Source organism: Callospermophilus lateralis, chromosome 8 (assembly GCF_048772815.1).
Source record: "Callospermophilus lateralis isolate mCalLat2 chromosome 8, mCalLat2.hap1, whole genome shotgun sequence".
In the NCBI taxonomy this organism is placed as follows: Eukaryota; Metazoa; Chordata; class Mammalia; order Rodentia; family Sciuridae; genus Callospermophilus; species Callospermophilus lateralis.
The window spans coordinates 139,632,571-139,659,410 of NC_135312.1; the positions used below are offsets into that span (position 1 = coordinate 139,632,571).

Here is a 26,840-nt window from a genome sequence, read left to right on the forward strand (position 1 = left end):
TAGTTTTTTATCAGAATGCTGAAAATAGCCATTTTACTTAGATTTACCAAAAATTAAGTTAAATTAAAAGGCCTTAAAATCTTGCAGCAGGTCAGGGACTGACCAGGGAACCCATATTCCAGCAGATGGTTTTCAGGTCGTGTAGAAAGAGCCAAAGTTTAAAGAGTTCACTTGAAACAGGGCTTCAGTTTGACTGAGGTCAGCCTGAGCCAGCCCAGCGGGCAAACGCCAAAAGGAGGGGGCTGGTTTGGCTATGGGTGCCCAGCAGTCAGGGCTCTGCAGGGGCCAGGCCCAGAACTGCTGCAGGATGCTGTTCAGCAAAGACTCAAGAGCGGCATCGAGTGTGTGGGGACCAGGCTCCCCATCTGTCACCGGCACTGGGGACCTTTGCAGGTGAGTTGGTGAAGGAGCTTTTAGTGACAGTGACGAGGACTCTGTGCTCCGTCCAGCGGCAGAGGGCTCCTGCACCTCCCCACCTGAATGTCCAGCCAGGTCTCTCATTAGCCTCCACCCCCAGAGCAGCCCACCACTCTGGCTGTCTGCAGCCTGAGCCTGCTGGGCTGCTCAGCGGGACCCACCTCCCCCAGGCTGCCTCTGGTGACCCCCACTGGCCCCGTGCCGCCTGCCTGGAAAGGCTCCTGTCTCCCCTGCAGGACACTGCAGTGTCCTTGCCTGTGGCCCTGTCTGCATAAAGGCTCCTCACACTGCAGGATGCAGCACTCCTCACCTGCCCAGTCCAGAGGTGGGCGTGCGCAGGAACCTCTGCCTGCGGAGGCCCAGCCGAAGACAAAGGAAATGCACCACAGCTGGGCGTAAACGCTGGCGTAAACAGTGACTCGAGCAGTTCTATGAGGAAAGAGGAGACCCCTTGTCTTCATTTTCAAGTTGTGTTTATTGCTGACTTTGATTTTCAGTGTGCATCTTTTAAATACAGCATTTTGGGGTGGACAATCTTACTAGCAGAACAACACATCTTGAATTTTTAATAGAAAAGTGTGAAGTGTCATTACTTCTACTTTGAATAGACATCTAGTGTGGAAAGCTACTTTTTCTTAAAAAAGAAACGTCCCTACAATTCTGCTCATCATACCTAAGCCCGTGTGATGCGCGTCTGTCTGAAGCTCAGGCTGTGAGCCCCTATCAGTCCTGACCTGGCGACTCTTCCCTCGCATGGGATGTGGCCGAGCACGAGACCCATCTGAGGCGGGCGGCAGGAGGCCAGCCATGCAGGTGCCAACTCTGAGTTGTAGGCAAATCTAAACCATCGTGCCAGGTGCTGCGCACACGGGGACTCACACTCAGACGCAGGGTCGAACCAGTGCTGGACGAGTGGCCCTGGGATGACGTCGCGATGTCCCAAGAAGGCATGGAGGTGCCCAGAACACGCCTCTCCCGTGGTGGCTGCTTGCAGGGAGCGCACCGTGGTCTGTGTCCTGGGCTGTGGTTTTCTCCTGGGGGCCCTGTCCGGAGCCAGCTCATTCCAGTTTTGTGAGAAACAATGACCTAATCTGTGCTGGGAGAATTGGGCCTCGGTGGGGCAGGCGTGGCCTCAGTCCTGCTTCTCAGTCCCGGGAGCTTCTGTGAGACGAGACAGTGCTCCCGCAGAGTGGCCTCAGAGCTGTCCACTGTAAGGTGCGACTTCTCCAAGCTCCGACTGTTGACAAACCACGGGACGTCAGAGAGACCTGCGTGACTCCTGCCTCTATCTGCCAGGTGACGTGCACCTCAGCCCAGTCTGTGGGGCCTGTGCCTCCCTCACCCTGCCCTGAGTCTAGCAATGAGCATCATGTGTGCACCTAGTGGACATAACATGAGCACTTCTGGAAGAAGCAGACAAACAGAACTGGCCCTAGCAAGTGAGGTCTAAGTCCCTCACCTCCTAAGACCGTCTATGCCAGGAGATTCATTCACCATAACAAATTTCAAACCACGTGAGCATTACGTGAAGTGTTCTAGAGAATTTGCCAACATACTAACACATACACCAGACATTGCTTTTTAGGATTCTGTAAAAACTCTTTGGAGCTAATAATTATGTCTTATACTTTGAGAGAATTAGCTCTTTATCAAATTAAGATAATTTAACAATAAAACTTTGAAAAGTTTGCATCTTTTTTGTTCTGCCTAACTGGACAGAGCAGCCTCTGTCTACTCCCACCCATGATGGAACCTGCTGATTCCTCACCTTCTCTTCCTGCTTCCAAGTGGGGACCATGTGTGCCCTGGCACTTTTTATCAGCTCCTGTCTGTGGAACACACCTTCACGTGACAAGAAGCCAGCAGGCAGAGGGCTCGGGAGTTGAAAGTACCACAAGCAAGCTCGCCACAGATGTGAACCCTAAAGTTTCAAACTTTCAGTGACTGGACATTTGCTGAGGCCGTAGAGGGCTGGACCTCACCGTGGGGGACACCTGGTGGTCACGGCCATGAGGAGAAGTACGGGGTCCACACCCTCTGTGCTAACGAGGCTCTGGCCTCAGCTCTCTCACTGCCATTTCCCAGAGGAGCACCGCTCTGTGCCTTCTATAGCCCATCCTCTGTCACCCAGTAGCTGTCCCCTCTGCTGCACGTCAGCACGTTCCTCTGCACATCCTGGTGCCCACTCACGGCTTCCTTCTGCACATCAGCCCTCCTTCCACCTCACACGTGACACAACCCACCGCTGGAGATTCCTGCTGGGACCCGGGGACACCTCAGTGACCCCCATCGCCTTCCTGCCCATCCTGCTCCTGAACCCAGCCAGGCATCACAGGTGCTCTGCTGGGGAGACTCTGGCACCAGAGCCAGTGGGGACCCCAGAGCAGACCATAGCCTTCCCATCTGACCCTTGAGGACAACTGAACAGGGGGTCCATTCCTGCGTCCGGTTGCCAGGTTCAAACAGCTGAGGACCAGTCTACCTCCAAGTCCTTCTGTTTTCCACCCGTTACACCCTTCACTTCAAAAGCCCACCTGAAACGTGCAAAGTCTTGTTCTTGTGTGCCTCTGTGAACTCTTATGTGTCAATCTTTTAAAAAGTGTGAATTTTGTTAGACTTACAAATGTTTCAGAGAAAGACTAGGGAAACATCTAGGGTACCGGGAGATCCTCTTGTATGTGATCCTTGCTCATTTGCATCTTTTTGTAAGATCCCCCCAACTGCCTCTTCTACTGCAGCTAGTGATTAGCACACGTGTTGCCAGTTTCTTCCTGGACTAAGGCACTTGGAGGACAGCCCTTATTTCCCCTTCTCTGGGCAGGTGGTGTGCATAGACTGCCCCTTGTCAACAGAATTAAGATTTTGAGTGACATGTGAGTCCCAGAACATCAGTGCAAAATCTACTTTTTCTTCCACGACATTCTCCATGTGTCGGCAGTGAAGTGAGACACACTGTGAGTACCCAGTCAGGCACCAGCGCAGGAAAGGCCACAGGATCCAATGGGGTGGGAGAGAGCCCACCCTGCGGGAGAGCAGAGGCGTCCACGTGCCTGCCACAGGGTGATGGCTGCCGCTGTGGGTCCTCTACTTCCACTGCTGTCTCCACGCCCGCGGCTGCGGGTTGTAGTTGCGGCCGGCTGCTGGTAGGCAGTACTCAGACCTGGTCTCCAGGGACTGTATCTCGAAGTCATCCCTGGATGCCTGCCCACGACATGCATATGGCGACTGAGGGCCATACCAGGAGCTGGTGGACATGCTGCTACTGGCGAGGGCGGCCACCGGGTGCTCCTGTCTCCCAGACGCAGCCATGGGAGCCGGCTGGGTGGGTGGCAGCCTCTCTCTCCAGCCCTCTGGGGGTCCAGGAAGCACCTTCCTCCGGGCTGCTGAGACCACGTGGGCCGCCACGGACTCCTGGATGTTCCTGGGCCTGAAGGCATCATCTACTAGCCCCAGAGGAGACTGGGCCGCGGCCTCCCAAGGTGTTGGTCTCCTGCCTGCTCTCTGCAGCCCGTTGGGAGGCTTGCAAGGGTAACTGAAGGCAGACTGCTGTGGCCAAGGAGGTGCTGTGGACAGGGCAGGTGGGGCCGGTCTTCCAGGGAGAGAAAGGGCGCGCCCACTGGCCTAGGAGCAAGGACAGCATTAATTACAGTGTTAATAGCCTCGTGTGTTTCAGTTTCCACTGACCACGGTTCCAGAGCACCCAGCACCACCACCAAGCCCTGCCAGCCGGCCCTGTAGGCAGCGTCCATCCTGGGTCAGGCAGTCTCAGCTGCCTGCCCTTTGAACTCTGTGTGCCACGTGGCCTGCACGTGCTCTCATGGCCCGGGGCCTGCCCTCCCTCTCTGATCCCACAGTTGGGTCTTTCCATGCCCAGCCCTGTGGCAGGGCCCCCTCAGCCCCCTCCACGTGTCCACGTCCACATTCCATGCCTGTTCTCCTGGTACAAAATAAACAAACATGTTGGAAACCCTGCAAGTGGGCCACAAGCCACCAGGCCTTTCACTTTTTTCCCTGGTAACTTTGAACCTGTTGCCCCATGGTGGTCGCTGAGCAGGGAAAATAGAAGCCAGAGCTGCCCTGCAGAGTGGGCGTCCTGGTGCCCCAGGGTTGGCCCTCCCACCCCCATGCTGTCCGGGGGGAGGGTCACCTGGTGCTCATTGCCCTGCAGAGAGCTGCTCTGCTGGCTCCTCTGGCCCTCCCTTCCTTCCGGGCACCCCAACCCTGCACCCTAGAGAGCGAGTCCTGGCCCCAGTCTCTGCTCGCGGGTGTCCTGCCGATGCTCAAGGGGAGTGCACTCAGCCCCGGGCGCCCGCCTCTCCTGCTGCGTTCCTAGGGCCCTGCCTGCGCTTGGTCTATATTCCTTATTTTTTGTGTTGGCATCATAAACTTATTTAACAGAAGCTCTGTGGATGCCAAACTCTTCAGAGACTCTTCCAGAGCTCAGGGTTGGCGGGAGGTCCCCACCCTGCAGAAGACACCACAGGCCACCGGCTCCCTGAAACAAGTCAGGAATCCGCTCTAGAAAGACCGCTTTCCATCTTGACCCCAAACAGGGACTTTTCTAAACTGAGAAACAAAGGTCCGGTGCCACAAGGACAAGTGTAGCCGCCACCCACAGCTGTGAGAAGGGGGGTGACATCGTCCTGTCCATGGTGTCTGATGCTGGGGTCTCTCGCCAGAGGCCACCTGCCAGGGCCTGCAGGTCAGGTCTCAAGGACAGTAGGTGGTCAGGGACGCCAGGCTGCAGAAAGCAGCAGAGGCTCTGAGTGGACATGGGTGACGGTCACCCTGGCTGAGCACCGTCCACCCGGGCACTGAGCCGTGCATCTGTGTGCCGCAGCAACCCAGACACCTGGTGGGCAGCGGGGCCTATCCTTTCTCCCCCTGCTCAGAGGAAGCCAGGAAGAGCCTCGCTGGCAGGTGACTCTCAGCTGAGGTGTGCACACCCACCAGCGCAAAGCAGGCGGAGGAGCGGGGCCTCGGGGTGAGAGAGTACGAGAGCAAGCGGGGCTTTCCGCAGAGACCTTTGGCAAGCACCGAGACTCACAGCACAAACCTCAGGTGGGGGACATGCAAAGCAGCAGCTCGACCAGGAGGACAGGGGAGCTGCCAGCTCCCTGGGCAGAAGGAGCTGCTCCCGCAGTTCCTCAGACACGCTGGCACACCCCGGCTAGCAATCGAGGGCCAGGCTGCTAATTCCTTAGGCTGGAGACGAGCTGGGGATTAATAAGCAATTTTTTTTTAGTATAGACTGGTTTCTGTTTGTGCCCCAAATACTGCAGCCTCTGGTCTCCCTGCACCAGGCCCCTCATTTTAACCTGCTTCCCCAGAGCCATTTTTGCGTCTTGTTCCTTGAGGCCGATGCCCTCTGTCCCCGGGCCGGGCTGCTCTCTGCTCGGCTGGCCAACCCGAGCCCCGTGCTAGACCCCATCAGCAATGGCGAGGGACCTGGGGACCTCGGGCGCGCCTTCTGTTCTGGTTTGGACGTCTGAGGGTGATGGCGGAGTCCTAGCACATCACTCATTGACACTGCCCCGTGGGCCCTTGTCACAGAATCCAAGCTCTTGATATGAGAGCGCTCCCTGTGACCCAGTCCCACTGGCTTCCCAGGGCAGGTCCTCGGGGCCTCTTCCCTCTGGTCTCCTGCACATCTTACACGGCGAGAGCTTTTCCACTGCCCGGAACGAAGCCTGGGCCAGTCCTGTGACATTCTGCTCACATGTAGGAATGGCGCCACAGCTACCTGAGGTCCCCCAAAGTGGCCTCACTCTGAGAGAGGTTTCCATTGAGCTCCCTGCCCTCCCGCTGTGGTTCCAGGGAGTATGTGGCAGCAAACTTCCAGCTTTTTTGCCAAAATGGCTCATTGGCCTACCTGCCCTCCGGATTTCCTGAGAGGTCTCAGACCCCAGTCCACTCTGACCTCCCACCCACTCTCCGGCAGGCACCCAGGCAAGTTCTCCCTCCACGTGGCTTGAGGTGAAGGGCTGGGGGCTGGACTGCACTCACACATGCTCCCTGGCACCTCGCTTTCCTCCTTGGGATGCCGGCCCTCCTTGCCATACCTGTCCCCTTGGCTACCTGGACCTGGCCAGGGGCTCCAGAATCTTGGAGGGCGTCTGCTTCCTCCTTCTTTGTATAGTCTGTACCTCAACCTGGAGTTTCACTACAGGGTCAGGAAACTCCGACCCAGGGTTTCCTGAGTGGAACGTCTACTTTAGTGCCCTGTTACATCTACATATCCTTTTCAGCAGAACAAAAAAATCTGTTTTTTTAGAAAATGAGATGTAGGCTAAAAGTGGAATGGAATGTGTTTCCATGAATAAATTCCAAGGAATGTGCTCATAACGCCCATCTTCCCGCAGAACAGAGCCCCACGCCCCACTAGCCCTGCCCCAAAGGGCAGGCCTGCCTGTTCCCAGGACGTGGACTGCCCTCGCGACTGGACCTGTGTCCCTGGGCACGTCCCCTCCCACCCCTGCAGCACTCTCCCCTGGCTGCCAGCTCCCTGCCACTGGAGGTGTCTTTAGGAGGCTCTTTGCTGCCACCTTTCACTCTTCAACCTGGGAGAGAAGACTGAGTCCCCGTCTCCTCCAGCCGGCTAGGAAGGCCAGCGCAGATCGGGGTCCTGATCTCTGTGAGAGGATGTTGGAACACAAGTGTCAACTCCAGAGCCAACCCGTGACCTAAGGCAAGATGTCACCCACACCGTGGCCAAGTCTCGCGGCAGATGACGCAGCTAATGCCGCACAGAGCTTGCCCTGCTTCTCTGAGCACCAGCCCAGGGTGGCGCCTGCTGGTCTCTCGCTGGTCTGTCGTGATGCATAGTAACACACGAACTCCTGGTGCTTCCAACTCTCCCCAGGGGCCCATACGCAGATGTCTTCCGACCTGAGCCTTAATCAGAGTGGGTGGACAGGAGGCCTCCTGCACAGCGGGTCATGAGCGGAAGCCGAGGGTGTGGGCCGAGGGGCCCGCGAGCTGACCCTGCACTGTGTCTGCAGTGAAAGCCCAAGTTGCTGTGCCGACCGCTGGTGAGAGGATCAGGATCTGCGCAGACTAGACAGAACGGGGAGGCCACTCACGTGTAGTCAGGTTTGTGTTAATCAATGCTGACTTCCTGGCACTGGTCACAGCAAGTAAGTGGCCAGTGCCTGGGAACAAGGAGAGCCACATTTAGTCGCTCAGGGCGAAACGTGGGGTCCGTGTGCAGCAGAGGGGCCCCTGGGGCTGGGGGCCCCTTTCAGCTGATGCCATCCTCCCTAGCAGCCCAAGGTGGCCTCATCCACAGCCTCCTCCACTGCGCCTTCGCTACCTGCCTCATGAGGCCACCTGAGAGCCCATCTGACCTCAGGGAACACTTGACCTCCAAGGGCAGCCTCCGAGGTTTTCCTTAGGACCAAGAGTGAATTCTAGAGCCATATAAATAGTCCTAGAAGACAAAGAAACCTAATAGGACTGATGTTTTGAGGTTCAAACAGTTTGTATTATAACCTGAACGGTAAAGCACTCTCTTGGCCAAAGTCCTGCTTACACAAGAGAAAAGGTCTCCAGCGGAACCTCAGTCCAGCTGCCGTGGCTCCATCCTCTCTGAGGTACGCCTGGCCACCATAAAACTGGTCCTGGACATGGCTTTAGCATGAGTAGGTTTCCCAAGGCTTGGAGAAGCCAGCAGGAGCAGGCCTGTGCTCTGCCTCGTGAGGCACTGGCTAGGATTTCTGAAGAGCAGGGGGGAGCACCAGTGGACACAGCACTCAGAAAGCAGGAGACCTCCATGTCCACCGGAGGCCACACTCCGGGAGCCAGCACTAACTCCTGTCGCCTCACGCCCGCACCCGACCTGCCCACATGGCCACACTCGTGAGTGCACCAGGGATCCAGTGTCTGACCAGCTCTTGAGCTGCAGGGCACTACTACTCTGGAGAGGCCCCCAGATGGTGCAGCCTGATCGCCACTTCAGTCCTACTTGGTCTCTCTAGACCTGCCTGGTTCCCTGGTCCCGCGTCAACGTGCCACCCCAACTGTCCTTTAAAACCTGCTAGACTCTGTCACTCAGTTCTCTGATCAAAACCCTCACTGGCTTCTCATTTCAAAGACGAGAAAACCACGGTCCTTCCACTAACCTGTACAAGACCTTGAACATGCTCAGCCCCACCTCGCTGCTCACTGCTGTCCCTGGCTGTCCGGATACACTGGGACACTCAGGCCTCAGGACCGTCTATTCCTTGTGGGGAACACAATGCCCCAGAGGCCAGCGTGACTCCTGCCCCGTTTCCCTGGGTCCCTACTCAGACGCCAGGCTGCCCTGTCTGTCCTGCACCGCCACAAGCAGTGTCCTCACTGAACCCTCTGGTCAGCTTGCAAGACGTGCACTGGGTGCAGAAGCAGCCTCCCTCCCTCTGTGCATGCCCATATGCACCCCAGTCCCATTCAGCAAGACACACAGGTAAGTCAGGTTTCCTAAACAGGTAGAAGATTTTAACATGCAAATAAATGATTCAATAAATGGAAGTTTAAGAGTTTCAATTTGGTTCTATTCCACAAGTGAAGTCTCAGAGAATTCTGCAAGAATCCAAAAGAAAGTCTGAAATACACGATTATGAGATTTAAAACCAAGACCTGAGAAGAGGAAGCCAGTGGAGGCTGACACCGCTAGGCTGGAGCAAGAGAGGGCCCACATGGCTTCGGGTCGTGGCTGACGGCAGGGGCTGGAGGGCAGCTCACTGCTCCTTGGGTGGCTGTGGCCACAGGCTCCTGGCAGCAGAGGCCGTCCGGGGCCTGGGGGAGATTTCTACCTGGAGATGTGGAGTCCTGTCACAAAGAGGCCTCTGAGTGCAGGACCAACATTCCCCTTGGGTAAGGACAGGTGGGACCAGGGGTCAGGTAGGAGCCCCTCCCTGGAACCCACCCTCCTAGGTAGATCCCATTAGCTTCCACCAAGGGGAGTTCTGGAAATTCCATGTGGCTCTCTTACCTAGAAAGTGAAGGACAGAGCCCATTTCTCCAGGCACAAGCTACAAGTTATTCTGCCTGCCAAAAGCAGGGCAGAGAATCAGGACTAACAAGCTCTGTTTTGGAGTAGAGAAGTGGCCAAGTAACCACTTGTTTTAAATAGTTGCAGGAATGCAGGGAGCAGACTCAGAGGTCAAGTCAGACCCTGTCTCAGCCTAGCTCTGCCCTGATTGGTCACCTGGCCACAGTGGACTTGCAGCTATATTTCACATTGGAAGGAAGAGATGGGCTGGGGTTAACGGCCTGCAGCGTGTGCTACCAGGCGGTGACCCTGGACGTTCTGACTGGGCGCGTGTCTCTGCCTCTGCTTACGCATTGGGTTCAGCCTCTCCCAGCCTCACTGCCCGTGACTGTGAAACGGGAGTGATACTGGCTCCAGCTCAAGGTTTGGGGTGGAGGAGAGGCTGTGCTTACAGATCACGCCACACAGCACAAACGCAGGGTTGGCTGCCGTGCAAAGGCACCGCGGGGCCCAGAGGTGTCAGAGGCCTGGCAGAACCTTTTGTTCAAGAGGCAGCTGCGAAGGCGGGGTGGTGCTGCCACGATAAAAATAGGACAGAGCGTGGCCTTTGAAGTGGCATCAGCCCTGCAGGCTGGGCAGCACCCGCCAGGACTGGGGCTGACCTGCTTCTGGATGATTTTAACCTTTTGTCCTAAAAGGACGGGACTGGCCACACCCAGTCTGAGGTCAGGAAGGTCTGTGCTGAGTAGCACGCCTTTCCCTCCCAGTGAACTGCTCCGAGCACTCTCTGCCTGTCACCTCCGCTGTCATCGCCACCGTCACCTAGCTCAGTCTCTCCACAACCCCAGCCTCCTCCTGCCAATGAGGAAAGATGCTGGGCAGTCAGGTGACCGACAGACAGGGCTCACAGCCAGCATGACCTGTCTGCCTGGGGAAGTGGGCGGCTGGAGCCAAGGTCACACAGTCCCACTGAACCTGCTGGTGGAGAAAATACTGGAGCAGCCATTTTTATCTCATTTATTCCAAAAGCGAAGCCTGTCACTCTACAAATTGTAACCTGTAAAAATACTTCCATTGACTCAGACTGTGTTCTATTTAAATAGCTGAAGCTGCTATTTATTTATTTGGGGGGAAAAGGCCTCATTCAAGCATATTTTTATGGAAGTCTGCTTATTGGTTTGAACATGAAAATGAAATTTTAAAATACATTTCAAAATACAATTTTGAAATGCAATTTTGTATTTCAAAATTGAAATAAAGTACGATTTTGAAATCTAAATTTATTTTAAATTTATTTATTTAAATAAATTTTAATTTAAATAAATTAAAATTTAAATTTTAAATTGAAATTTCAATTTCATCTTTACTGTTAAATCTCAGAAGAGTTAAAGATGATTGGTATGGATCCCCACCACAGAGAAAATGGGGAGTGGGTGCCAAAGATTGAGATTTCACCCTTCCCACAGTGAAAAACTAACTTCCACATTCAGCTCAGGGTGCTGGGCTGCCGCCTGCTGCAGCTGTGGCCTGGGGGAGGCTTTGGAGAGGGACTTTCCGAGACTGGCGGGCCTGGATCCTCAGGAACAGAGACCTCGAGGCTGCAGCAGGAACATGCCTGTCCCTCACTGGGGCACTCAAGACCTGCTCAGAACACTTTGACCACACGGCCACAGCTGCAGCGTCCACTGATCTAAATGCCTCCCTTTCCCAGACAAAGCCCACAGCCATCCTCTCTCCTCATTCGCAGCTGAACCTGCTTCACCACCCTGGAAGAGCGGTGAGGATGAGGGAGACAAGGCTTGTGGATCATGCACCTGTGTTTGCTAGCGAGCTGATGGCCCCCATGCAAACCCCTGGCACAGCAGAGGAATCTCGAGCTCAGAGTGTCAGCAGCAGCAGTCTAAGAAACGCACGCCTCCACCCAACACCCTGGTCCGTTCGACGCCCAGACCAGCCGCAGTGCTCAGGGTGAGACCGCCTGGACAACTGGTCACCGTGCTGTGGTTTCCAGGTGGGGCCTGCAGCCCAGGGAGCCCCACTGCCTCCATCTTTGTGCTTGGTTCCTGCCTGTGGCCTTCCCAGGTTAAACGCACCCTTCCATTCACAGGCTGGGCCCTGGGGAAACCTGAGATTTGCTGCCACGTGATGTGTGTGTGACCTTCGTTCAAAACACGGCCCTAGAGCGAAGGTTCAAGTTGGTGTGATAATTCGACTCCTTCAAGTGAGGCTTCAGCAACAGGCTACTCAGCAGAGGGGAGGGTGGCAAGTGTCGTTTAGTGGTACCTTTCTTGTTTGCAGGAATCTGATAGTAATAATATGATTTTATGTACATCATTTGGTTTCAGAGTTGCAAAGTGCCACAAAACAGATGGGATTTCCAACAGAGCTGTTATGACCCTGGGCAGCTACAATGACAATCATGAGCTTGTGCTTTTCAAATACAAATGGGAAATTTAGAAATATCTTTCATCAGAAGCATCCGAGATCCATCTCTTCAAAATCAGAAGTTTTTCCTTTATTTGGAAACACTGACCTCAGCTGTACTTACAGCCTGTCATTAATGCACAAGGGGATGAAGAATGCTTGTCTGCTTGTTTAATTTTAAAAATTAGAGAACAATTTTGGCCTGGCACTAGCTGTCACTACAGCTGTTGTCCGTTGGCACAGCTTCCCGGGAGTCTCACAGAACTGCCAGGTGTGATTACCAGCCAGGTAATCACTCTGTGGCCACACACTCACCACACAGCTCCATGCGCCCCTAAGTCCGCCTCTGTCGACAGGATGTCGGGTGTTGCTGACTACTCCAAGTGCTAATCAGGTTAGTTACCTTCAGTCCCAACATTCAAATGTGTCAACCAATTTATAGAAACCTTGTGAATTAGCTGCAAATACCACACCCACATCAACCCTCTGGACCTCCTGACCTGAGTTTTAGCCTCCAGTGAAAACTTCCAGAGGCAACAAAACACCAGGGCCTTAGAAATGCAAAGAACAGAGTTCCTCCTGGGAACCCCCGGAGCCACTCACGCTCCTCCCAGGCTGGCTTGAGCCTCTGAAGAATCAACAGACGCTCCAACAGCGGGTACAGCTCCCCCCATTCATGGCCGTTTCCCCAGTTTTGTCCTTAATTTGTTTGTTTTTTGACAAGTAAAATAATTCACAAAATTTATTGTAAATAAGCCTAAGGTATCGGAGCATTGGGGTCCTCATCCTTAACCGTGCCTCTTTCATAATTGTTCAGGAAAACGCAGGTAAGTCCTTTAAAGACACCAGTAGACCAGTGATCAGTAACCAGGGCTCCCCTCACTCTCTCTCCTGCAGACCCCAGCCCTCTCTTGTCTTTTCTCTGCCACTGCTAAGAGGTCAAACGGGCCTCGTATTGATGGATTTATAGACAAGCACCATCTTCTTTGCTTTGGGTGCAGTTTGAAAACAAGCTGGTCAGAGCTGCCACAGTTCCTGCAGTGCCCACCCTGCCCCTCCTAGGAGCTGGGTACTTCCCTGTGGTGTTCCAAGTGTGTGAACTTTCTTTTACTTGTGGACATTTGATAGCTATACTTGCTTTTTTGTTTTTAAAAGTTAATCAGCATTCAAAGTGCTTCAAAATTTCCCTTTAGCCTAGATCCCATGATAAGGATGTTTTATTACTGCCAAGTTAGTTAAGAGTAAGAACATTTCTGATGAGTGATAACAGGCTCTAGGTCCCCAGGGCCAGGAGGCATAGGAGTGCTTTTCCCAGAGATAAGCAAAAACACATGGAACTTGGGAGAGTCCTGTGTCCAGGTGGTAAGAGGGCGCCCTGCTCTTCCCAGAGGTAGTCTTGCTCATCTGATCAGAGATCCAGGGTCAGCTAAGATCACCCCCAGGCCAGACTTATTCAGCACATATTCAAACACAGCGAGTCTGGAATCCACCAGGAAGCACCTGCAGCTCGAGAACTGGCTATGGCCTCCTGGGCGGCCTTGGCTGCCCTCCCTGCAGCACCCATATAGGACCCAGGCAGGAGCACAGGCCACTTACAGGCCTGGTGTCCCTGCCCACCAGCAGGAAAATGCCAGGCTCTCAAGGGCAAAGCTGACCAAGAGACCCGAGCGGGGCAGCAGGTCACCCCGTGTGTCACAGATCCAGCTGGCACTTCTGAGGCCTGCAGGAACCCAGTCGTCCTGCTGGGAATGAAAACGGGAAAACTGGTGGAAACACTGAAGGTGGCAGCTTGCCCGCAGGAGCATGCTGCAGGAAAGGGAGCCCTCTGCCGCGGAAGCGCGAAGCCCGCAGTTCCTACACACTGGCCTGACTCTGCTCAGCGCCCTCGCCCACCAAGAGCTGGGACGGGTCAGTGGGTGTTTCATAACAGGTTTCAAAAGATGCCAACTCCCACGGGGGCTGGCATGAAGAATTGCCATGAGCACCATCTGTCCAACAGCACAGAGCGCAGGGTGTGCCACCTTCAACAGATCCCAGGGTGGTTGAAAACAGCCAGAAGCCAAACCCCAACCCTAAGCCTCACTGGGAAGCCTTAACTCAGCGCTGCAGTCGCTTTGAGGATGGCCTCAGGAGTCCAAGACGTCCTCAGAGAAGAAAGCAAGCCCTGCGCAGAGAGGACCTGTTTGTTGTTTTTTAATGTAACTAAAGGTCACAAAAGAAAAACTAAACTGTATCAATTTAATTGTATTTGAAACAAAGTTACTTTGGCTTCAGACAAAGCTTCCAGAACTCAGCTGTTTTGATTTTTTTTTTTTCTCAAGATCAGCCCTGACCTCTGCTTCTGACTCAGAAGCATTCTAGAAGATTCTAGAAGTATCAGAAAAGCCACAAAAGTCCCCTGGGCCTGAAAGGCAGCTGGAATGTCAGGTTCCCCACCACATTGGTCACTGGGCTTCTGAGAACTGTCCTCGCCTTTTGCCCTGTGTGTGTGTGGGGGGGTGCTCTGGGCCAACCGAGGTTTCACCCTTTCCATTTTTGGAGAGGGACTGTATTCCTCAGGCAGGGGGATCAGTTACTCTGCGCAGGCCAGGTTGCTGACCCTTTGTCCTAGGGCGGAGCTGGAGGCAGGGATGGGGCAGCTGTGCGTGCCAACTGCTGCAGATCCCAGGACGCAGGGAAGCCGGGTGGGGCTTCCAGCTGCCACACTCCCGAGAGCAGAGCCCTGATGCTGGCATAAGCGCCCACAGGCACTGCTTCTGCTGCCCCTTAGTTGTGGCAGGTCCCTTAACCTGGAGATCACGCTAACAGAGACCACAAAAGAACTGATTCAGTCACCATTTTCCTCCTTGGAAGCTTTTGGAACAGCAGCTCTTTGGTGGGGGCACTGCAGGGTGACATCCACACCTAAGGTGCTGAGGACTTGCCCTGCAGCACCTTTCACTTCAGAGCTGAGTTACCGGGTGGTTTGTTTCACATCTCCCAGTTAGCAGGAGGCAGGCCTGGCCAGGGCACAGGAGCAGCTGGAAGAAGGACTGGCGGGGAGAAGGGCCATTGGGGTGCAGGGGTGGCTGGGGCACAGGCTTTGCTGGGGTACAAGTATGGTTTGGTGCAGGGGTGTCTGGGGTGCAGGCCTGGCTGGGTGCAGGGGTGTCTGGGACGCAGGCCTGGCTGGAGGCAGTTGTGGCTGGGGGACAAATGGCTGGGTGCAGGGGTTGCTGGAGAGTAGGTCTGGCTGGGGCACAGGCTCTGCTGGGCCTGGTGTGGCCACAGCCTGCTCCTAACCATTGGGAGTGCCTCTGTGCTGGGAAGGGGCGAGCGTCTCTCACCCAGCCGTGGGCAGCTCAGGGAAGAAGTGGTTATCTTTCAATTCCCCCAAATCAAATCACAGCTGTTTTTAAATCTATAAATGTGGAAACATCTTTTCTCAATGTTGTTATCAGACTTTCCCTACTCTGCCTGGTGCGAATTAGCCTGGCCCTGATGATATGCTAGCTGGCCCTGGTGCTGGCTGCTGGCCGCGGTGGGTGTCGAAGTGAATCTCCACTCAGGGAAACCAGGAAATGCAGAGCTTCTCCTCCTGGACTGTGAGGTCAGCAGAGAGGCCCATGGAAACGAAGACTGCAGCCCTCCCCCCGATGCGCCCTGTCATGTGTGTCTGTCCCCTGGAACGGCGGAACTCTGAGCTTTTTCAGTGACTTTTCACTTTTGTTTAGAAGGTGACATAATTGTCAACTCTGAGACTTGCTTGCTGTCTGCCTCTGGTGAGTAACTGCCTCCACTGTGACCCACGTCCACGGCATCACGAGAGGTGGGGTACCCTGTGGTCAGGGTGCTGTGGCTGGCCACTGAGTGGTGAGTCTCAGCCTCCTTGCTCAGAATGGCCCCTGGTTCTCCTCGACTTGCGCTCTCCCATCTGAACGTCCTCACGCCACTGGCGCTCTAACGGGCCAAGGCTTGCAGAGGGCTCAGAGGCACCTGTCTCCCACCGCGTGGCTCTGCTCCCCGTGAAGCCAGCTCCGTGAGCACACGTGGCATCCCAGCTAACCTGCGGCCTCTGGGCTCCTAGAGCCAGTGCTGGCAGGACCTACACTCGGGGTCTAGGTCACTGGTGCCTATGGAGGTGTTTTCAAAGTGGCCATGAGACCCAGCTCGAGAAAACGCCTGGGAGAACATGGGTGTCAACGCACCCTTGCTGGAGTCTCTGGGGAAAGAGTGTGAGGAACCAGGGGCTCTGCTGCCTGGCACACCAGGGCGGCTCCCAGGTCCCCGGGCTACTGTGGGCAGAGTGTGCCTCGAAATGCTGGACACTGGAGTCCCCAGTCTGGGATGATCCTTGTGGAAATGCCTCGGGTCAGGGTGGTTTTGGAGCAGACTAGGCTCAGTGCTGACTCACCACTGGTAAGGAAGCCCCCAAGTGATACAGAAGGGGGGGCCCTCCTTTTATGTCACAAAGATCCCCTGCTCATCCCAAAATTAGAAAATGGGAGAATCCGGGGGTTCACACAGACTCACTTGGGCTTCACCTATGGCCTTGTGACTAATCCTTTCCCAAAGTGACTGGACAAGGCCAAACCTCGGGCCTGTGCCGACAGGCTCCACAGTTGAGTGGGCTCGGGCAGCGGGTCCCAGTCCTGCAGGACTCACGGGCAGGGAGGCCACACACCCACCCCGAGCACACTGCTGCAGCTTGGTGACTGCTGAATGAGCCGTCTGGCCCCGAGCTCCAGATGACATGGGGAACGCCTCGCTGCAGGAGAAGCTGAGCAGCGGCTCCGCCGTATCCCCCACTCCTGGGCCGGGCACTCCGCCCTGGTGTTGTGGAGCCCCATCTGTCTCCCTGAGGTGGGGCTGAGGATGGCCTGTCCCGTAAGACCCCTGGTCAAGAGAGTCCTTCCTGAGAGGCACTCATCCCTGAGGTTTGCTTGGCTGGGGTCTCATCATTGCAGCCTAGGGGCAGTGATCGGCCCACTTCCTGGCACCAGGCGGGCACTTTAGCTCCCCTCCCTCTTCCCACCTTTCATCTGAAGGCACCAGGCTCCCCTCACTGTGCTCCCTGACTTGCACCGTGACCTGGAAACAGTAATTCCCCAACTAAATACACCCGAGACCCCTGAAGGAAGTGCCAGACCAACACCCCTGCACAGCTTCGTCCTCATGTGGCCCTTCCTCCCAGCCCAGGGCCAGCTACAGGGCAGGAAGGTTTTCCATGAACCGCCTCGCAGCAGAGTGGGAAAGCAGGCTCTCCCAGGCAGCCCCGACCCAGCCATCACTCTGCACAGCACCCAGGGGAGGAATGGGCTGAGAGGGCCCTGCCAGCTGCCCGGAATGTGCACCCCATGCGTGGCACACACTGCAGATCAACACCTCAAGACAAGGAACTCACACCAGCACGGGGAGCTCTCAACAAAATGAAAATCCGAAAAATGGGATGTATCCATACGGAAAAGATGGCTTGAGCCACAGGCTGTGTGGAAGGGCCGCTTCCGGCCGTGCCCTTGACGGGCACCCTCCTGGTGGGGAAGCCGTCCATAAAGCCAGGAGTCTGAGAAATACCTGACAGGACTGGACTTATTTGTTGATGTGCTGGGTGGGACCCAGAGTCTCACATGGATAAGCCAGTGTTTGGCCACCCAGCTGCATCTTAGGCCAGATGTGGGGACCTAATTAAATTCTTCTTCCTTCAATGGCCTCTGAGTAGTTCCAAGATCTCCAAATGCTACTTTAGTGTACCAATACACACACCACAGAAACACAAGTTCTTAAACTTTAAGAAACTGACTACCAGGTCGCATGGGAGACGATGGTTCTACTTCCAGGCTCCTGGGGCTGGTGCTTAGGGGTGACTGCATGGCCCTCTGCCTGCTCTGTGGGCCCTGTGGGGTCTACCAGCCGCTGCACCCCAGGCCACCCGGGAGTCGGGAGGAGATGCCCTGCTCTGCATTTTCCCAGAACACTTGTCGACTCCATTGGCAGCTCTGAAGTGTTGCTGGAGTCTGTGTCCCCCAGAGTCCAGTGACATGGGGACAGGACCCCGGTGAGGTCACTATTTCTGGGAAAGCAGTGTTGGTTCTTGGCATTGACATGTTTTTCTCATGAACTTTCAAACACATCTTAGCGCAAGCCCACCGCCTGGCTCCGGGAGGGCAGGGGGAGGGTAGGGGCAGGGCGCCGCCCCTCCCTCAGAGGGATTGGAGCAGTAGCCTCTCGGTCCACTCTTCCCTGATGCCCCACCGCAGACCCTTCTGACGGGCTGGTGGTGACTGGGTGCCGATTCAGAAACTCGCCCTTGGAAGGGGAGCTCGCAGGTTCTCTGGGGGTGCAACTGAGAAGCTGCAGGCAGCAGGCCTTTGCCATCAGCCCCCAGGGCAGACGCTCTCGCCTTCTGCCTTTGAGAGCTGCGTGGGCAGCGCCTGTGACGTGCCCACGGCGGAGGAGGACCCTCAGCCATGGCAAGCAGGAAAGGCCTCCCACATACATTTAAGTGTGGGACACTGTTAGTGACACTGCAGGTGTGGGTCTTGCCCTAGAGCATCGGACTGCTGGGGAGGTGGTCGGCATGGACCAGAACAGCTCAGCTGGGATCAAATGGGCCGCGCCCAGTGAGGATTAAGTGGAGAGTTGGTGCAAAATGGGAGTTGGTCATGGGATCGTTGAGCATCTTACTAGATCTCTGATGCGCGTGGCTTTCCACGCTCTGGAATGGCCAAAGTGCTCTAGGTGCGGGCTTCACACTGTCAGTGGCTGGTCCAAGGGCAGAAATGCTGCTTCCAGCACATCTATGGAGATGTGAGAAACAGAACTGAATGTTCTAAGGCCAAGTGGCAACCTCGCTCAGACTCCCAGCCTCGCCCTGCAACCAGCCGTATGCACTTCACAGGACGGGCAGCAGCTCTGTCCACGCAGCTTCCTGCCCCTTCTGCACAACCCGCCCGCCTGGAGGAGAGGCCGGAGGTCCTGCTAGGGAAGCCCGCAGGAAGAGCCTTTGCCCAAAGCCCTGCAGTAAGTCGCCCGCTATCGGCACCGTACATCCCAGTGCCCTGTCACCTGCACAGAGGGTTCTTTGAGGTGGCACTACAGCTCCTAATGTGATGCAGTACCCTCTTAGGAGTGCGGCTACTGCGCTGACAACCAGGCCTGGGCACTCTGCCTGGCCACCAAGCTAACCAAGAGCCAGGATGATGCCTCCCAGACCTCAGCCCCCACCAACCAATCAACCAACCTCCACACCACAGAGAGCGACTGCAGGCTGCAGAGTGGCCCCCAAGGGCGGCTCGGCTGGAGTCCAGCCCTCCAGCCCTCTAGGATCTGGCCACACAGGCCCAGTGGGAGAAGAGGGAAAAGAAATCTCTCTCCCTCCCTCCTGTGTCCTCCAGAGAAGTCAAACTCTGCTGTGTGCATCATCCCACAGAATTTCCACCTTTCTCCTATAAAGTCTGATCCAAGATAAGCCCCCCACGACCAGGATGGAAACTGGATGCTTCAGCTGTGAGCCGGCAAACTCCTGGGTGCTTTCTGGGAAGCCTGTCCCCAGAGGACAAGAACACACAGGCATGTTAGCTGCCCTTAGTCATCAACTGCAAACAGCAGCTCTGCAGACTGCCACCTGTCCAACAGGAAACGGGCCCCAAACACTTCTCATTCCTGTGCACCACAGCTCTAGACAACTGGGAAGACTATCATCTGGGACACTTCTGACCGATCTCAAATTGACGGTCAGTGTGGTCCACGTATTTCCTCTAACTTTTGCCATGCTTCAGAGGCTAGGTAAGCACTCAGTTTGGGCTGGGGTTGTGGTTCAGCGGTAGAGCACTTGCCTAGCACATGGGTTTGATCCTCAGCACCACATTAAAAAATTTTTTTTAAAAAAAGGTATTGTGTTCAACTACAACTAAAAAGTGAATATTTTGTTTTAAAAAAGAATGATCTAGGTAAGTATGCAGTTAGAAAGATACAGGTAAGCACTCAGATAGGAGAATAAGTTCCTTACCTGCTACACCTTAGGAAGGCTCTTTGGGTTGTTCTATTAGAAAACAATGCAGAACACACAGCACCCAACAGGGACATAACAGAAAGGGCTGTGTTATGTAAGGGGTAGACTGCTTTCCTCTCTATCCTACATTCATCTTCCTCATTGATTTCATGAAAAGGCAAATCCTAGGCCCACTTCCTGTGGTTGTATTGCCACCAAACACAATGGCAGGTTTTACAGAGAAAAAAATAAAACAGAAGAATCAGTCCCATCGTTGGCATTGGCTTAATTCTCCTCTGAATGTACCTTGTAGAAACAGCTGAGGCTCGCAGTCTTACAATCTGTGAAGAAATGGATGCTCACTCAAAGGAAGTTCAGACACTACGAAAGGAATATTTGAGAAGTGACGTCAGAATAACTCAACAAGACAGATTTCTAAAATGAGCAGATAAAGAGGACAGTAATATTTTAATAAGACAATGAAAAACAGAGATGCACAGTGACCATAGGAAAAGGACAGGAGCAGAGAGCTTTCAGAGGGTGGTGGTGCTGCGTGCCCTCCAGCCACGAAGGTCTCTATGAGAGGTCTCTGAGCGTCCCCCACACAGAGTGACGTTCTCCTTGGGCCTTTCTACACACCCACCATCTGCATACCTGCGTGTAGCTGTCTGCACACCTCTTTTTGAATACTTTCCGTGGATGGTCACGCTCAGGTCTGGAAAGCTCTTGGGTCTACTCTCAGTGCCATTGTCAACCTGGTGGCCAGGGGGACAAGGCATGGTGTGGCCGTCCACACTTATGAGGCAACCTTGCCTGCACAACCCTGGTCCATCACAGAGGAGGAAAGTGGAGGTGCCAGGACAGCAGCAGCAAAGCCCTCCCCAGGGCTCAGGGCACAGAGGCCTGCGTGGCCACGCTGGTGCTCACCCTGAGTACCCTGCAGGGGAGCTGCTCCTGCTCAAGCCAGGGACCCTTGGGTCCCCACTGTGTGGCTCTGCAGGCACCTGCCCCTACTCCCCGAGCTGCTTCCTGCCCTGCTCTCTGCCACCTGCCTCAGCCCAGGAAAACCACCTGCGCCTTCATGGGCAATTGGAGATGGGCATGCCTGGCCCTTAAGCAACTGGGAGGGGAGGAGTCCATCTGGGGATGTCTCCCTCTCTGCCCTCTCCTTGTCACTCTAGGTCAGTCTGCTGAAGTGGCCACTGCATGCACGGACACCCAGCAGGGAAGTCTGCACCAAGAGTGCTCAGCAGTTCTCAGACCTCCCCTCCCCAACCCCTCAGCCTTGCGTGCCCCAGCACCTCTTCTGAGATGCCAAGTCGGGTCTGAGGGGGCCGCCCAGAGCCCACCCCATCCTCGACAGACTTCACTCCCTGGACCTAGCAAAAGAGGTTGAGCTCAACTTAGAAGGGAAGTCTCAGTTTACACGCGCTTGTGTCCTCCACCTCTGCACCGGCACAAGGCTGTGTCCTGACCTTGATGAGCTGACCGCTGTCTTTCTTGTGGCTAAAGCATAAATCCTAAGCATCCTGCTTACTTCAAGTACTGGCACACATCTATGTGGGGATTCAGATTTTTAAAGTGTGCAAAGAAGTATGTCCTAAATCAATCTGAGTTGGATTTTTGACTCCTTGGACCCAGACTGGGAGGTGACATATCTGAAATCAAGCAAGTGGAGGGTCTGCTAGGCATTCTCAGGGCTCACGTAACACTGCAAACAACTCATTTCAAGCTAGTGGACAGTGGTGGTGGCTACGAGGCTACTCTTCCACGATAGATGGTTTCCACACCTGCACGGCAACTCCGCTTTTCTTGGCAGAGAACTTGGGCCTTGGTGCCACAAGATAAGACGAAGAGGCTGACTCCTGCCTGGGAGGGGCGGGGACGCCCACAGGCACTGGGGACGCGCTGGCTGGCGAGGTGGGCTCTGCAAAGTGACAGGGCTGGGAACCGTAGGCGGGCAGGGAGCACACCGAGGGAGCCTGTGCGGCCCTGGGTGAGCCCATGGTGACGGACCCGGGAGGTGGAGCTTGGTTCACAGCCGGGGCTGGGCTGGCTTTGATGGGCGGCTTCTGGGGGAGGCCATCCTTGGCACCTGGAGGCTGGAAGGTGAACAAGGATGCGTTGAGCTGATACGGCTGGTGCTTCATGACGTCCAGAGCATTGAGGGGCTTCTTGCCCTTCTTCTTGCCCACTCTGGAAGCCTGTGGGGCCGACGGCTGAGACTTGAGAGCAGCCAGCGGGTAGGAGGGGGAGTGGATGGGGTTGTAGGCCACAGGAGGCGGTGCACGAACGTTGGAGGAGTACTTCCAGCTGGCTGGGAGGGACGGCGTGGGGGACTGTGCCCGGGTGGCGTGGGCCTGCACGGTGTCGGAATCCACCACGTACTTCTCCATTCTCGACTGCCTTTTGGCGAAGAGCTGGGCCCCCTTCCCACTCATTCCAGGCAACTCGGTGGATGGTCCTGCCGCAGCAGAATGAGCAGCACCTCCCCGGGATGCAGGTGCTGCTGGCTTCGGTGTGTAGTTCTGACTGGCCACTGCTGCCGGTGGTCCTTTAAAGGGACCAGCCAGGTTCAGCGCACTCGTGGGCCGGGCAGGAGCATAGGAGGGCTGGGCTACCTTGATGGAGGAGACGACAGTGCCCTGTGGTGGGCTGGATGTGGGGAAGGCAGGAGGGAGGGTGGGAGCCACCCCCGGAGCCCACACTGGAGAAACTGGAGTGACTGGCTGGGAGGAAGACTTGACCGCAGGCTTGGGGGCGACAGGAGGGGGGGTCTTCTGTTTGGCAGAGGGGCTCTGCATGAAATTGCAGGCCTCTGCTCCCAGGCTGAGGTAGTCCTCCTCGGGCCCCGAGTCACCGCCAGCTCCAGTGCCCCGTTTGCCCTCTGCATTCTGAAGCAGGGACAAGAGTTCGGGGTTCGGGTTTACTTTGGGCTCCTTGAAGGTGAACATGGGCTTTGTGGTGCTTCTCCTCTTGGCTTCCTGCAGTATTCCCGTTCTCTTTGCCGGCACTGCGATCCTCTCATCCCGGGAAGCTATTCGCTCAGAGGAATCGAAAAAGGCTGGCTGGGTCCACGGGGCAGGCTGAGGCCAGGGAGGGGGCTGTGCCGGGCCAGCCCCAGGACTTGACACCCCTCTGGAGAAAGTGTCCGGTGGAGGAGTGACCGCAGAGTACGGTGGAGGTGCCGGGAAGTCAGAGATGGGACTCGCCATGCTCCGGGTGGGGGAGAAGGGGGCTGCTGGCGGGTTCGCAGACCCGGGGAAGGGCTTGGCGGTTCTGTTCATTGGGATCATCCTCTGGGCCTCTGCTGCCACAGAGCCCCCACTAAGGCCGTTCTGCTGGGGCGCGTGGCCGGGACTCGGGCCCAGCTGGATGTAGCTCCTGCTCACTGAGCTCTGGACCCTCACAGACTGCCCCTCTGTGCTGTGGTAGGAGGCCATGGTTCTTAGGCCGTCTGCGAGGGCAGCCTCGGCTTCTCTCCCTGCTAGCTCACCGGCTCTCTCCTCTTCTTTCTGGGCTGTGATCTGATCCATTCTCTCCCTCCTCTTGGCAAACATCAGGGCTCCCTTGCCCGTGGTGTCTGGCAACATCTCCATTTTATCCCCTCTATCCAGCTTCCTCTCAATGTCCACCAGTCCAGAGTCCCAGTCGAAGCTCACAGCCTGCCCGCTGCGGTCAGTGTCAGACGGCAAGTCCTCGTCCGCCTCTGACTCACTGGTGTGGAAGGGCGCAAGCTCGCACGGGTGCTCCCTAAAGCCCTCCTCCTCCTCCTCCTCCTCCTCCTCCTCGCCTGCCTCCCTCTCGAGCTCCCCGGTACCGTAGCTGACCAAGGTGTACTTTCTGGCCCTGCGCCGGCGCTTCTTAAACATCAGCACCCCTTTGGAGCTGGGGTTGGGGGCCTCCGTGAGCAGCAGAGCGATACTCTTGCATTTGGACTTGGCTTCTTTCACCTGTTTTTCTGACAGGCTCTCACTCCTCCTGAGCCCTGGGAAAAGAAGAAGGACCAGAGGATCATTCTGAGAGAGGAGCTCAAGGAACACACCACAGCAACCCAAAAACTACGCCCCTGGGGTGCAGGCACAAGACCCTCCTCCAAGGGGAGCTGTACTTTGAAAGACTCCAACTCATTCTTCTCTCTCTTTTTTGGTGCCTCATGCACACTGGGCACACACAGGCTGAGCACCCTGAGCTACACCCCAGCCCCTTATTTCTTTTAAAATGGATATTTCTGTAATGGCACAGAATGTATATGACTCTAGAGTGCCTGCTCCATGAATGCATTTCATATATGCTGAGTAGAACACGTTTCATACATTTGTGCTCTCCACCCATCCTTACACTTTAGCAATAGAACACTGGCTAGAAATTGTTAGCAACCGGGATGCAATTAGAATTTAAAAGAACATAATTAAGAATATAATATTTTCTGAAAAACAAAATATACTTTGTACTTCCATATTTAAAAGATAAAATGTAAATTTTAACTGTTTTTAAGTATCTTAAAAAGGAGAGGATGTGTCCCAAGAACATTTAAAACCTGTCCTAAGTGTTTTAATATAATGAATTTAGATATTTAGTTTTTCATTTTCTTTTCTTTTCTTTTTTTTTTTACTTTGACAACCACCCCTCTTTTCAGTGATAGCTATTGAACTAATATAAATTCCAAATTCTGTCCAAATACTGAATAATTAGTTATAAATCAGGATACTGGGTCACTGTAAATACTTGTAATAAACTCTAGCTACAAAGTTACCTAGCCAAATTTGTAGAATTTGCTATTTTGGAAATATACTGCTTTAATTGCAGTAAAAGTAAATCTTGGGGAAATTTTAAAATTATAGACTATGAGCTTTTAACTGGTATAAGAATTGGTGCAGCAATTAAGTCATTTAAAACAAGAGCTTGATAGTTATAAAATAACAAAAAGTCATATTTACACTTTTATAATGTAAAAGTGAATGGTGTCAAATTAATTTATTGCATGAGTTAATTATAATCATGCTTTTAAGGATAATGGATATGATACACAAGCATTAATTTATCAAGATAATTAAATGGAAATTTCAGGGGAAAAATGGGTATTTTATGATTGAAAATTAGCTCTTTTGTCACAAGAGAAATAGATATAATGGTTAATTTTTTTAAAATAAAATGTAATCCCAGGAAGTCATTTTTTAAGAAAGTCATATTCACTAGTGAAGAAATTTCTCATGGAGAGAAGTTAGAAGCGCGGTCATTACCAACTGCGGTTCCTTCCTGACCGACGTTATACAACTTATTATTAAACTGACACTCACAGTTGCACAGTTGCTGCTAACGTCACTGCCAAAGTATGTGGACACCGTCTCAGTGCGCCCATTTAACATGCTATAAATGTGAAGACGGCCCCGCGGCCTTGCGAAGACGGGCAGCACTTGCCAAGGAAGTACAAATGGTCATGCTAAAAATATGCGCGGAAAGGAGCGCTGCGCTCCGCAGAGGCTCGCTGCTGCTGTGGAACCTTCACCGAGCAAGGGCCTCGGCCTCTCTGTGTCCTCATCTGAAATTCCCAGAATCGTAAAGGACACACACACACACACACACACACACACGGGGCGCGGGCGCGAAGATACCAGCCCCTAACCCCAGCCCTGTCCCTCGTCCTCACTCCCGCCCCGCCCTCAGGCCTGGGTGAACCGCGCCTAACTGCCCGGAGTCTGTGCTTGGGCCCGGGACCCTCAGCGCCGGCACCGCCTGGAGCCTGCGCGGTGTCCAGAAGGCGCGCGGCAGGCTGCAGAGTCCAGCGAAGCCTTGCACAAGCCCGGATCGTGTGACCGCTGGACAGACACATGGCCTTGTCTGTCAAGCGCGTTCTGCAGCATCATCAAGCTGCAGGACGACTTCTCGGGAAGGAAGAGCAGCTTTCAAGTCAGAGAGCAGCCCGGGTTCGAGAGGCGGCCCCGGGAGCACGCTGGGCCGTCTTGGACGTTAAACCCGGGAGGCCACCTGTTCCCCAGTGTCCGGCGCTACCTGAACGTGAGACGTTACCGCCTCCCAAGCGACCGCTGCAGCTCGCTGGCCGCACTGTCTGGCGGTCCCTGCGCCCCAGGGCTCACAAGTTCGGGAACCCAGGTTTCGGCGCAGCCTCGGTCCCGCCCCCCACTCAGAGGCCGCGTCCGGTTCCCGCCTGCTCTCCCTGCCTTCCTAGGTGCACCGGGGCCGCCGAGAGACAGGGCCACCCACGCAGCGGGGCGGGAGGCCTGGGACTTACGCGCGTGCCGCGCGCGGTGCCGGTGCGGGCGGCTGCGGTCCGGTCCCGGGCGCGGAGCGTCTGCGGGCTGCGGGGCGGCACCGTCCAGGCGCGCGGCTTGGAGCCCTGGGGGCGGGGTCTGCGGCCACTGCCCGTCCCCCGGGGTGGGCGAGGGGGCGGGAGCCGGGACAGGGGAGGGGCCGGGGGGCGGGGTCTGCGGCCACTGCTCGTCCCCCCGGGTAGGAATGGGATCTGGGGAGGGACTCCCGGAGGGGACCAGGGAGGGGCCGGGGGACTGAGCCTGGGGCTGCTGACCTCCCCCGAGGCCCGTGGTGGGGGGCAGGGAGGGTGGCTCTTGCGGGGGTCGGAGGCTCAGCCGCAGCTCCACCGTGCGCCCGCGGGCGACAGCCCCTCCGTCTGCTGGGGCCAGAGCTCCATTCTGCTCTCTGCGCTGGGGCCAGGTGGCCAGAGGAATCTGCCGGGAGGTACTTTCCACCTGCCCCCCGAGTGTGAGATGCTCCAGGGCTTTGTTCTCGGGCTTAGAGACCAAAGTCTCACTGGCTCCACTGGTTGGTCTGCGTACAGAAAAACACAACCCACAGTTAGATCGGGGCGTTTGGCTGAGGAAGAACTCCGGACAGTGGGATGCCCAGTACACCACTGGGATCCCAGCACTTCCTCCGGAATGCCAACGGCAACGTATTGGAAAACTGAAGCCACCAACACGTTCGAAACACCAAAGAGCTCCCAAATAAACTTTCATTTAAAATTACACAACAAAAATGCTTGCAAAATATTTTCAAACCTAAATACGTGCCCTATTCCTT

At 55.2% G+C, this 26,840-nt stretch overlaps 1 protein-coding gene across 3 annotated transcripts in view; it reads right to left on the reverse strand.

The window, feature by feature from the left end:
* Positions 1 to 898: 898 nt before the first annotated feature.
* Synpo2 (synaptopodin 2) overlaps positions 899 to 26,840 on the reverse strand; it is a 141,643-nt gene continuing 115,701 nt past the window's right edge. The window contains exons 3-5 of one of the 3 annotated variants that reach the window (XM_077110144.1): positions 26,035 to 26,588; positions 21,572 to 23,769; positions 899 to 4,038 (exon numbers count right to left, since the gene is read on the reverse strand). In XM_077110144.1, the coding sequence (XP_076966259.1) occupies positions 3,502 to 4,038; positions 21,572 to 23,769; positions 26,035 to 26,588 (3,289 nt within the window). In that variant the 3' untranslated portion in view covers positions 899 to 3,501. Of the gene's footprint in view, positions 4,039 to 21,571; positions 23,770 to 25,793; positions 26,001 to 26,034; positions 26,589 to 26,840 lie in introns of those variants that run through there. The other 2 variants (XM_077110145.1, XM_077110146.1) reach the window with 2 other exon arrangements.